Source organism: Orycteropus afer, unplaced genomic scaffold, assembly GCF_000298275.1.
Source record: "Orycteropus afer afer isolate SDZICR_OR568_19922 unplaced genomic scaffold, OryAfe1.0 scaffold00038, whole genome shotgun sequence".
Classification (NCBI taxonomy): domain Eukaryota; kingdom Metazoa; phylum Chordata; class Mammalia; order Tubulidentata; family Orycteropodidae; genus Orycteropus; species Orycteropus afer.
In genome coordinates this window covers 1,127,552-1,140,359 of record NW_006921625.1, presented here as the reverse complement: position 1 = coordinate 1,140,359, position 12,808 = coordinate 1,127,552, and the positions used below count along the sequence as shown (strand labels likewise).

Sequence of the window (12,808 nt, the reverse complement as noted above, 5' to 3'; positions counted from 1 at the left end):
TCGACAAAAGAGGGGGAGGCCTTCAACGAGATGGATTGACACGGTGGCTACGATGATGGGCTCAAGTATAGCAGGGATCATGGAGCTGGTGCGGGATCGGGCAGTGTTTCGTTCTGCTGTGCATGGGGTCGCTATGAGTCAGAAATGACTCAACAGCACCTAACAACAACAACAACATGTGTCTTTGTGTGTGTCTGTCTATATCAGTGTGTGACTCTGTATACGTCTGTATATATCTGTGTATGTGTGTTCATGTTCAGTATGTGTGTGTGTGTCTGTATCTGTGTGTGACTGTGTATATATGTCTGTATATATCTGTGTATGTGTGGGCATGTCTGGTATGTTTGTGTGTGTATCTCTGTGTGTATGTGTGTGTCTTTGTGTCTCTGTGTGTGTTTGTTTATGTGTGTCTATTTGTGTGTGCCTGTCTATATCAGAGTGTGTCTGTATATCTGTGTATATGTGTGCATGTCCAGTATGTGTGTGTCTGTCTATATCTGTGTGTGACTTGTGTATATGTATATATATATATATATATATGTCCGCTATGTCTGTGTGTCTTTGTGTCTCTGTGTGTGTGCTTATGTGTCTGTCTGTCCCTCTGTGTGTATATGTCTGTGTGTCTGTCAGTGTCTGCATGTGTGTCTAATGGCACCTAACAACAGCATTTAAACCGCAATGAGCTTTTTAATAGTACAACTTATTCAGTCTTTTGGGTTTAGGCACCAGCCCCTGGCCTTCAGAGGTCTGCGTGACTTTGGAGGGGCTTTCGGTTAGTGTGGAGAGTAGGACCAAAGGCAGTGGCGCCCCCTAGTGGCAGGAGCCCTTGCACATGAGCACCCAACTCTGCACGCCCTCCCCCTCCCTGCCTCTACACAGGGACTGTGCTGAGCCACTCTGGGCCGCATCTGCTCTGACTTCATCGGTTCATTGTGGGAGTTGCATGTGTAAATGAGACTGCTTTGAGGTGTTGGCACATGGTTGGCATGCAGTGCAGATCAGCCCTTGCTGCTGAGGCCCCAGGGGCACCACCTGCCTGCTTAACTGGCCAGGGGCAGCAGGTGTCGTACACAGGCAGGCGACCGGACCCCACTTCTGCTCGTCAGGGTGTGGTGGGCAGTTAACAGTGGCTCCAGCTCCTGCCTCTCCCAACAGGGCTCTGTCTCCTGAGGTCCTCGTCAGAGTCACAGAGAGCCCCTGAGAGGTCACGGTGCGGGCCAGCCAAGTAGGGCTGGGCCACACGTCCACAGATGCCACATGCAATGGAGTGGCTTGGGGAAAGTTTTGAGGGAAGGCTGTGGTTCCCAAATTCCTTACCCAGTGGGTGTCGTTTATACGTGAGGACAGAGGAGTTGTATGTGCAGATTAGGAGAGGCAGAGAAGACCGTAGCCCCAGGGTTTCAGAAAATGTTCCTGGAAGACGTATCCCGAGAAATTATCCATTAAATCTGAGAACCCAGGAAGGAGCCAGGCAGCGGAGAGAACACAGGATGAGTTAACCAGCTAAGCTGGCAAACTGGCGAGAGTAAACTGACGAAACCGGAGGCAAAAAGGACTTGTGAGAAAAGGGCCTACCGTGAAAAGCATGAGGAGTTAGATAATAGTGGTGTGTTCCTAAATCCCAAATTAGATTCACGAAGGGAGGGCCTGGGAGCAAGCGTCCGCACTCACGGAGTCGGCATGGACAGATGCAGCCCCCGCAGTGGAGGCTTCGCCCGAAGCACCTGCTTCTGCAGACATCCCACTTCAGAGGCGCTGACCGCCGCTGTCACGGGCTGCATTGTGTTCTCCGAGAGTATCTGCTGTGACCCCTAACCCTATACCCGGGGGTGGAGTCCCAGCTGAGATGGGGTCTCTGTTGTGTGGAGGAGGCTTTGGTACTGTAGGTCCCCTCTGGGACATAGAGGGAGCAGCTTAGGCACAGAAGTGGGGGAAATGAAGACACCACGAGTAGCCCACCAAAGAACCCTGGGAGGAAGCTGACGTGAGTATTTGCCACCCGGGAGCCGGCACCCGAAACCCAGACGTCTAGCTTTCTGAATTGGGAGAAAACGCACTTCTGTCTGTCCAGGCTGCCCCCGGTGCTATTTCTGTGTCCACAGGACTCTGACTGACTAAGACAGCCGTGCTTTGGTCTCCAACCCCGCAGCACAGGACACTGGCTACACACCTCCACTCCCTGTCCCCAGGCCTGGGACAGTGCCAGCATGTGTAGACTTTGAGGCCAGGGGAGGCTGCGGTACAGACACTGGCTGGGCTAGCCGCCTGGGGTTCCACCGTGTCCTGACCCTGGGACCGAGACATGACTGTAGCTCACTCTTATGGATAATAAAAGGATGGCTTCTTTGGGCGGTTCTGTCGCCACGTGGGCACGGCTTCTCTGGGCGGTTCTGTTGTTGCTGGCCCTTGGCAGGAGCTGTCTGGGGCACCGGGGCCCACAGAACTCCTTCTGTTTCACTGAAGTTTCCTGGAATTGATGCAGATAGCTCTCAGGGTCCCTGTGGGGTTGGCCCCATGGCCTGTCCTGTGACACTGTTTTCTCAAGACGCGGGTCATGGTCAGTCGGCTGAGGCCCCATCTCATTTCAGAAGGAAGACTTCCTCCTTCCCAACCACCCTGCCTGACCTCTCATCATCGTTTGGAATCGGAATCCGAGGAAAACGGGCTGAGGAGAGTCGCGTGGCGGCCCTCCGAGAGCTCCGGGAGAAGCAGGCCCTGCTGGAACAGCGGAGGAGGTAGGGGCTGTGCGTGAGGGCGGGTGGGGGAGCGCCTGGGGGAGGGGGGCCTGGCCCTGCTCGCCTTGAGGGCCCTGCGGTGTTCATCCCACCCGAGGCGCACAGCTCTTCCGTGTGCGAGACCCTCTTGCTGTGGGGGCCCCTGAGGCCTCACCTTGGTTTTGTCCCCACCTGGCCACTCAGGATGCCTCTCCTACTCACGTCCCCCTTGATGCTTTGCTCTTTTTCAGCCCCTTCTCCCCTGCCTGTCACATTGTCACCAGTGTGGGGACCCCACTAACACTGTCCCAATCCCGTGGTTCACATCACGTGCTACAGGCCCATCCTCATGTCTCCCCTTTGCCCCCCAGCTCCACCTTCCCCCCTTCTCCACCCTGCCCCGGGCCCCCAGAGGCCGACCAGCTCAGACCACGCCCACAGCGCCTGGGTGCTCCGCCGCTCCTGGTGGGCTTCGGCCAGTGGGGGCTCCCTGCTGGAGATCGGACTAGAGAGGCGGGGCAGGGCAGGGCGAGATTCTCCAGGCCTCCCCTGGGAAGGTCGCCTGGGGGTGGCCGGGCCCCTCCTGCTGGGACCTGCCCCTCCACATCCCAGGCCTGGGCTGCAGCAGCCCAGCTACTGTGGCCCTTGCGCTCCCCACCCCGTGTAAATGGCTGACTTGTTAATAAACCCACCTCAAACTGCCCCACCGGAGTGCAGTGTCTTTCTCTCAGACCCTGACAGTGGACAGGCATGAGGCTGCAGGTCGGGTCTGCAGGCAGCTGTCGTCATCCTGACGGCTGGGTGGCCACAGGATTGCCCTGTAACCTCTGAGGGCACATGCCAGGGAACTGTGGCAGGCTCACTGGGACATCAGGGGCAGCCACTCTGGGCACTCCACCCAGGCCTGACCCCCAGAGCCCCTGCCAGGCTAGCCCAGGCGAGGGCACATGGGACCCAGGGACCCACTCCCCACAGAGCACTTGTCAGAGTGCTTGGCAGCTGATGGGGAGGAGGCAGGCCTCTTCACCTGTGAGATGAGCACCTCTGGGGGTGACCTTGACCCCATCCTGCTGACCCCAGGCACCTGTCACCTGCTGTCATGTTGTGGACCATGGTTTGGGGCAGCAGAGGGTGGGGGCTTGTCCAGGTTTGGGAAGTGCGCTTAGAAGCCACACACCTTGATCAAAACAAGGTTTTTGAAAGAACCTGGAGACTGGTGGGTGACCTCCATGGGGAGGGCACAGCCCACCGGTGCCCCTCTCTGCCTCCCAGCTCCTCACCCCCCACAGGACTCCTGGGAACTGCTCCCCTCAGTTCCTACAGAGGGTCCCCCCGCCACAGTTCACCAGCGGGTACCCAGAGCAGCAATGGCTAGGATGCAGCCACGTGCCCGCGAGGGGCTGCAGAGACGCAGACGGCCCGATGCTGCCGTGAGGACTGTAGGGGAGGTGCCCACACAGCTTGGGGCTGGGAGTTCAGGTCGTCTCCACAATGACTCAGGTGACATTGTGCCCAGTGCTGAAGGGACCCATCAGGGACGAGCTCCCAGGCGAAGGGCTTGGCCAGCAGGGCTGCCTGCAGAGACGGTTTCAAGCCTGGCTGTATACTGGGTGTGGGAGCCTCACCCCCTGGTTTGGCCAGTGGCTGGTGGAAGCCAGCCAGGGAGCCGCCTGGCAGAGCAGTAGGCAGAGTGGGGACAGTCCGGCAGAGCACGAGACAGCCCAGCCACTGTACAGACAGCGGGGAGGGCAGGGGAGTCTGGGCGCTGCCAGGTGGGAGACAAGGCCAGATAGGGGCAGGGAGGGACTTTTGTGAGGATCCAGGGATTGGTGGATGTGGGCTGGAGAGGAACCCTGGACCTCAGATACGGGGGCAGCGGGTCCTCCAACAGCCCAACAAGGGGCCGCTTCACACCGTCCGCTTACACAACTCTGATGCACCCTGCAGCCGGTCTGGCCCTCTGGTTACCCTGTAGGTGAGGTTTGTCCCTGCAGTAAGTGCGATAACAGAGCACTATGTAAAACGTGGAGGCGGGGGGGGGGAGGGTGGTTTCCACAGTGTTAACACGAGTAAGGGTGCTGCCAGCAGCCTGCAGATGGGGAAAGCTGACCTGTCTGCTTTCTCCCACCCTCCGCCTCGTGTCGACAGCTGCTCCAAGGCCTTTGAGGCCGGCCCTGGCAGCCTCAGCCTCACACTTACTCCTCCCTGGCAGGGTCCCCTGGCCTGCTCCTCCTAGCTCTGCCCCAAGGCAGGAGGGAGGAGGAAGGCTGCCTTTAAGGACCATGTGGTTCCCCGGTGCCTCCCTCCCTGGGTGCTGTCTGGGGCCAGGGCCCAGGGCTGCTGCCTGGAGCCTTGAAATGGCCACATAGACTCGCCAGGACTCCACCTGAGGCTGCTTTTAACCTCTGGCCGTATGGACTGTTTCCTTCAGAGACAGGCAGATACTGGAGAAGTGGAGGGAGCAGGCCTTGGAGATGCAGAGGAAGAAGGGTGCCTTCAGCAGAACCTTGCCTCCCAGGAGGACTCTGGTAGGATGCGCGTGGGGGGGGGGGGCGCGCCTGGGCAGGGAGGGCGGGGAGGGATCACCCAGTGACTCGGGTGACATTGTGCCCAGTGGTGAATGCCACAGTGTTCTCCTGAGAGGTGCTGGGAGAACACACAGCATAGCGCGTTGGGCTGTTAGAGAAAATATTCTCGGAGCTCACATCTATTGGGACATGGTTGTGCAGGCTCCTCGAGGGTCTGACTGAGCAGAAAGACAGCCTGGCCCACAGGAGCCCCTGCACTGACGGGGATGGGGACGCCATCGTGAACGTAGAGGCGGAGTAGACTGTGAGCCGGTGGTGTGGGGCTTGGTGACATGGGAGCACTGAGCCGTTGGCCCTTGTCAAGCCCTCAGGTCCATCTGCCTACATGGGGCAGCCAGGGCCCCCAGCCTGCCCTGAACACGTACCTGGGGATAGCTGTCGCACCTGCCACCTTCGCAGGCTGTTCTGCCTTTGAGTGAAACCTGTGCTTTTGGTTCTCTTTTATGCCCGAAGGTTTTAAGCCTTATTAAGACCCCTCAGCTGCAGCACAGTCCCTTCTCCTCGGGGTGGGGGAAGCCACCTGAACGCCCGGCCCCTCAAGAAAACAGTGTGGTGTGTGGGCAGCCCTCCTGGGGGCTCTTTGGACCCTCGGCGCACCCAGGCGCCCCTCTGTGCTATGGTTGCCGGGGGTGATCGGGTGGCTGAGCCCAGCACCAGGCCCTCTGGGGGCTGTGGCTCCTGGGAGGTCACGAACACTGGCCGTCATTGTACTTGTGGTAGTTACAACGTCCTCAGGTTATGTGGAGTCCTCTCAGTCCCTGACTCTAACGGCTGGTTGTTCCCGTTGGAGATGCACCTGCCCAACGTACACGTGCCTGCGGGTGTTGTTTATGGTGACCTGTAGACGACTGGAGTCTTCAGGCTCTGAAATGGAGAAAGGAGGGCTGTACTCATGAAACGAAGTGTTTTGTGTGACCCAAAACCTGAGAAAGTCAAAAGATAGGGAAAAATGTGACAAAAAGTTACTATGAATATGTAAGAATTGACTGTAAAATATGTACAAACTGCTTTTAAAAAATCAAAGAATCAGTAGGAACATGAGCCAAGAGCCTGAGGGCTGTTCACAGAGGAAGAGACGCAAGAGGGTGAAATGCCACCTGAGACAGAGAGACTGTGACAGTGGGAGCGGGTGTCAGCTTGGCTGCCCACGATTCTGTGTGGTTTGAGCAGTTGCGATGTGGGTTATTCCCACGATGAGATCAGATGCGTATGTTTTGAGCAGCCAATCCATTGAAAGGGAGTTTCCCTAGGGGTGTGGCCTGCTTCCAATATATTTATGGACATCCTGGGAAAAGAGACACTCTTCTGTGGATCGGGATCTTGTTGTGCTGCCTACAACTGTCTGTGAGTGAACAATCCACCATTCGGCCTGGAGATCTTGGATTCGTCATTCGTTGGCGTCAACAGCCAGTACGCTGCCTGCCAACCTGGAGCTCCTCAGCCCCTGCAGCTGCAAGAGTCGGGAAAAGCCTCCAACTTGACGTTTGATCCAAGAACTTGGGACGTGCCAGCTTCTATAAGTGTGTGAGCCATTTTCCTAAGATACATTTCTCTTTCTCTATATGTATATAAGGGAGCTCTGGTAGCGTAGTGCCTAAGGCACTTGACTGCTAACCAGAAGGCTGGCAGTTCAAACCCAGCAGCCACTCCTCAGAAGGAAGATGGGGCAATCTACTTCCGTAGTGATACTGCCTCGGAAACCCAAGGAGGGGTCACTGTGGGTCGGCTCCGACTCGATGGCACATAACAACAACAACATAAGTATATAAAGCTTTATTGGTTTTGCTTCTCTAGAGAACCCAGCCTAACACAGAGGCATTGAGAGAGAGAGAGACAGAGAGACTTCCCCTCCTGTGGGGCACAGGAGACAGTGCTGCGGCAGGCAGGCCACTGTCAGCCTGTGGAAGATACTTAAATTAAAAATAGGTGTTTCTTCATCTCAAGGCGCTCGGTGGCACAGTGCCTAAGGCATTTCACTGCTAACCAGAAGGTTGGTATTCAAACCCACCAGCCACTCCATGGAAGGAAGATGAGGAATCTACTTCTGTAAAGATTAACTGGCTCAAAGGCAGTGAGTTTGGCTTTTGGGTTTCTTCATCCCACAGAAATGAAAGGAACCCGCACATCAGCGTCTGCGTGTATATGTGTGCTCGGTGTTGCCTGCAGGGGCAGAAGGAAGTAAATGAAAACCAGAAAACGTCTAAAGGCCTGTAAGAGGGAACCCACCCAAACCCTGTTGCTGTTGAGTTGATTCTGACCCACAGCACCCCTCGAGGACAGAGTGGAACTGCCCCAGAGGGCCTCCAAGGCTGTCAATCTTCATGGAAGCAAAGCCCAAAGCATACCCACTGCCGTGGAGTCGATTCCAACCCACAACGCCTGTAGAGGAGAGAATGGAACTGCCCACAGGGTCTCCAAGGCTGAACTCTGTGGAAGTGGACCACCTTGTCTTTCTGCTGTGGAGCACTGGTGGGTACGAACCACCAACCATTTGAACCATTTGATTAGCCGCTAGATGCTTTAATTACCGTGCCACCAGGGGGAAGAAAAAACAAAAAACAAGCTCACTGCTTTTGAGTTGATTCTGACTCATAGCGACCCTCATTGGGTTTCTGAGGCTGTAAACCTTTACAGAAATAGATTCCCTGTCTGCCTTCTGTGGAGTACCTGGTGGGTTTGAACCAACAGCCTTCTGGTTAACAGTCAAATGCCATAGGCACTGTGCCACCAGAGCTCCTGCAGGACAAAGGGGACATAAATTGTAGTCTGTCCTCACTGTGGGATCAAAACTAGGCCCATGATGGGGATGGTCTTGCAGTTGGGCAAGAAAACACAAGAGGGCACCCTGGCACTGCAGAAGCATCAGCAAGGGGGCAGGGGCTCCAGGGGACTCTCGGGATGTGTTCTGAGGTGTGTCTGGTGCTGTGTCCTGGGGGTGCCCTGAGTGGGCCCTGGGGAGTATGCATGGTCCTCTGGGCAGGCCTCTGGGTGCTGGGTCACGTGGAGCTGCAGCCTCACTGGGTCGGCACAAGCCAGCCTCTCCATGTGTGTGGCCAGCAGGACCCGGAGTCCTGCACTGAGATGCACTGTGGTGGTCACAGGAACAGAGGCCCCTCGCTGACACATAGCACGGAAACACGTGGGCCATGTGCAACAAAACTTGGTATCATAAAAAAAAAAGTCCAGGGTTATGTGTCTGGTGAAATCCCCCAGGCTGTGGCCCCAAGTCACCCTTCGGGCCTGTAATTGAACTCACTCCCATGACTTCCAGCCAAACAACAGACAGGGTAAAGGTGAACATTTATACCCGGTAGATGCACTCCTGGGAACAGTCATCCATGGGAGGTCAGAAGGGCAGTATCTGCACGGGGACACAGCTCAGAGGGCAGGGACACACAGGAAAGAAGGACACAGAAAGGCGGCCACCGGGAGGAAGTGGGAAGAGGGCGGTTACAGTGCGGAGATTGTCATCGACGTGATGCAACAAAACGTGGATGAACTGTTGAGTGAAAATGAATTTGCTCTGTCAACTAACACCCCAATCACAACTTAAAAGATAAGAAAGAAACAGCGTACCTGCCGGGTTTGGACACAGGCTGAGCTTCTTGGTTATCACGGGCTTTTCTCAAAAGCCCTGACTGTTACGTGTCATGATGCTCTGAGGCTGCAGCTCTGCCCGTGGATGCGGATGCCCTTGTATCCGCCAGAAGAACATCACCTGGGCGTCTGAGGCCTGAGCACAGACGGAGCCAGCACAGCCCCACAGCCGAGCAGACAGCACCAGCTCTTCCTCCCAGTCTGGGCTTGTGGACCTGCCGCCGTCTTTGCTTTCTCACCAGGGAGTGGGGTCTGGGTGAGTTTTCCCTCAGGGGAGACTTCTTTCCAAATAATGCACCTTTGGTAGCCCCGGGGGGGACTGTCCTAGTTGAAGTTGGGGGTCCATCCCATCCCGAGGTGCCTTGGAGACAGGCCTGGTACCTCCCCCTGAAGGCTCGCACTCCTGCTGGCGCTGGGGCACAATTCTGCTCTGCACACACAATCGCCATGGGTCACAGTTGATGCCAGCGACACACAACAGCAACAACACTGGTTAAAAGAAGGTTGAAAATGTAGCTTTCGAAGGAAAGTGCGAACCCCCACCTACGAGATCTGCGTTAGTCCTGGTCTTTCTGTCCGAACAGTCTTTAGAAACCCGACTGACCAAGAATGTGCTGGCCGCCACAGTCAGCAGGGCTTAGATCTGCTGGGCCCTCAATCCTGGGCAAGTCACTGGCGATCCAGCAGAGGTAGGGGGTTCCTGCCCCCTCCGCCCCCTCTCCCACCCCTCCCATCACACACCCCCTGTATCGGGCCGTGCCATCCCTCCCATTACACGCCCTCTGTGTCGGGCAGCGAGCGGTGGTTTGGTACTAGAATTCCTGCCTCCAGCGAGCGAGACCTGGGTTCGAGTCCCCAGCAGCGCAGCGCACGCGGCCCCCACCGGTCGGCCAGTGAGGCCTGCATGTGGCTGTGATGCTGAGCAGCTGTCAGTGGGGCTGCAGACGACGATGGACGAGGACACAAGGCCTGGTGCCCGACTCCCACAGTCAGCCGTGGGGATCCCGTGGGTCCCGACAGTCCGACCTGCAGCCACAGCCGTGGGCAGAGTGCAGCCTTGGGTGTGGGGCTGACTCCGAGACAACACACAGGCGGCAGGCACTTAACGAGGGTCAGTTAATGTGTCCAGCTGCTAACCGAGAGGTTGGGAGTTCAAGTCCACCTGGAAGAAAGGCCTGCTGTGCCACTTCTGAAAGATCAGTCACTGTGAACCCTGTGAGCGCAGTTCTTCCCTGGCCCGTGGGGGCGCCGTGCGTCACATCCACCGTCAGTCACTGTGAACCCTGTGAGCGCAGTTCTTCCCTGGCCCGTGGGGGCGCCGTGCGTCACATCCACCGTCAGTCACTGTGAACCCTGTGAGCGCAGTTCTTCCCTGGCCCGTGGGGGCGCCGTGCGTCACATCCACCGTCAGTCACTGTGAACCCTGTGAGCGCAGTTCTTCCCTGGCCCGTGGGGGCGCCAGGAGCTGGGGTGGACTTAACCGAAACCAGAGCTTCTCAAGCAGTAACTTCGAAGCTTCAGGAATCGGATGTGCTTTCCAAAATAAACGTCTTCAGTCTTCATCGTTACATAACACAGCTGTGGTCCCTGAGGTTGTGTCCACTTGGCTGGGCCTGGTCCTGGCTGGGCAGCTGGATGTAGTACTCCCCGTGATGAGACTGGCGGCCAGCTCCACGGGGAGTCTCCCGGAGCAGCTGAGTAGCTGCCCTCAGGCTGTGGTCTGCTTCCGGTCTGTAAGGAGAGGCGCTGAGAAGGTCTCTGAGCTTTTTGGCACACTTGAACTCTGCACGGGGCCGAGTCCTCATTCAGCAGCCTGCTACATTTCTTGCGGATCTTGGGACTATCTCTGGGCTTGAACTAGTGATCTGCCATGTTTGGTAATCTTGGGACTGTGCCGTTTTACTTGTCGACCTTGGGTTTGTCAGCCTCAGCACCGGCCTCAGTGAAAAAAAGCTTCCATCTCCAGTGGGCTGGGAGCAAAAGGCAGAGCTGAAGCCCAAGGTCGAGGGACTTTCATCCAGCCTCTAGAGCTGGCACTTTGAACTTGGACTTCTAGCCTCCTAAACTGTAAGAGAATAAATGCCTCTGTTAAAACACTCCACTTGTGGTGTTTTTGTTAGAGCGGCACTAGGTACCAAAACAAGAAGTGTGGTCTCCTTCCCTGTGGCCTGTTGCCAGCCACGTGGACACACTCGCACATCCAGAAGCATTGAACGTTGGCCTCAGCCAGATGGAACCACTGTGGGAAGGTTTGAGAGAGTAGCCTGCATAGAAGGAGGCTGTTGACATGCTTGAGACTTGCCACCTGGTCTCCAGCCCTGGACTTGTGAGATCCATGTTAAAATAGCCACCTGGCCGCTTCTTAGGTTGGGGGGGTGGGGCAGTTAATGGAGCGCAAGGAACCCTTCATGATACTCAGCTGCAGGGAAACAACACGAACCCACGCCTCAGAAGCCCTGTGAGTTCATTGGTGCTGACTCATTGCGTCATCAGTCTGAGACGGTGAAACTGTCAAGTTCTCTGCTCTCCTCACTTTGTCTGGTGAGGTGTCCATGCACCTGTGTTGGCACGGAATTCAGTGATTTGGACACCGTCCCCATGCTGCGAGGCCGGGCTCCGGAGGAATCTGAGCTCGTCCCTGTTGTGCTGACAGAACTTCACGTGGTGTGGCCCAGGGCAGCTGCCTGCCCACTGTCCCCTGTCCCCTTCAGTGCAGCCTGGTCCATCAGGGAAGGTGGGCTGAGGGGTCCAGTCCAGGAACTAGGGTGGACACACAGTCGGCCTGGCCGGTGGTAGTGCCTCAGTCAGTGAACCTTGTCCTCTCTGGCCGGGTCTCTGAAGCTGCCATGCGTGAAGACCACTGCTAATGGGCAGGCTGGGTTTGTGGGAAGCTTCCTTTCCTCAGGCTTCTGAAAACCCTTTGTTGCATTTTCCCAGGTAGCATCAAAGATTCCCTTTGCCACGGATCTCGATGATGATGAGAAAACACCAGTGAGACCTGGAAACAGGAGACACAGCAAAGAGAAGCCGTCACGAGCAAATAAAGCTCTGAGGTTGGTCCCTGGGAAGGCCACGTGACTCCTCCAGGGTTGGGTCCTGCCACACGCAGCTGGGGGCCACCCGGTGACGGGGCCAGGTCCTGCCACACGTCTGCCGTGAGCAGGACAGGCACTGCCTGCAGAGGCACACACAGCTGACCAGGTGCACCCCCTGTGCCGTGCGGTGCGGGCCTCCCGCGGGGTGCTCGGGCCCTGCTGTGAAGGCCGGCCGTCGTCTGTCAGCTCCCCACGGTCACCCCGCGTCCTCCTCAGACCTCAGCCTGGTTCTGCCACCAGCTCTCCCCGTGAGGTGCCCTGGGCCCTGGTGTGAGGGCCGGCAGTCGTCTCTGTCAGCTCCCCACAGTCACTCCACGTCCTCCTCAGACCTCAGCCTGGTTCTGCCGCCAGCTCTCCCTGGAGCTGTGGGTGGCTCTGGACACTGGTGTGAGGACCAGCAGTCGTCTCTGTCAGCTCCCCACAGTCACTCCGCGTCCTCCTCAGACAGCCTGGTTCTGCCGCCAGCCCTCGCTGGAGCCGTGGGTGGCTCTGGGCACTGGTGTGAGGGCCAGCAGTCGTCTGTCAGCTCCCCACGGTCACTCCGCGTCCTCCTCAGACCTCAGCCTGGTTTTGCCACCAGCTCTTCCTGGAGCCGTGGGTGGCTCTGGGCACTGGTGTGAGGGCCAGCAGTCATCTCTGTCAGCTCCCCACGGTCACTCCGCGTCCTCCTCAGACCTTCTCAGCCTGGTTCTGCCGCCAGCCCTCCCCGTGAGGTGCCCTGGGCACTGGTGTGAGGGCCAGCAGTCGTCTCTGTCAGCTCCCCACGGTCACTCCACGTCCTCCTCAGACCTCCTCAGCCTGGTTCTGCCGCCAG

General features: G+C 57.3%; 1 protein-coding gene across 1 annotated transcript in view; it reads left to right on the top strand.

Moving 5' to 3' along the window:
* The window catches only part of LRRC27 (leucine rich repeat containing 27), a 49,801-nt gene that overhangs the window by 29,710 nt on the left and 7,283 nt on the right, over nucleotides 1-12,808 (top strand). The window contains exons 7-9 of the mRNA XM_007936785.2: nucleotides 2,589-2,735; nucleotides 5,146-5,242; nucleotides 11,837-11,952. Of these exons, the coding sequence (XP_007934976.2) occupies nucleotides 2,589-2,735; nucleotides 5,146-5,242; nucleotides 11,837-11,952 (360 nt within the window). The remainder of the gene's footprint in view (nucleotides 1-2,588; nucleotides 2,736-5,145; nucleotides 5,243-11,836; nucleotides 11,953-12,808) is intronic.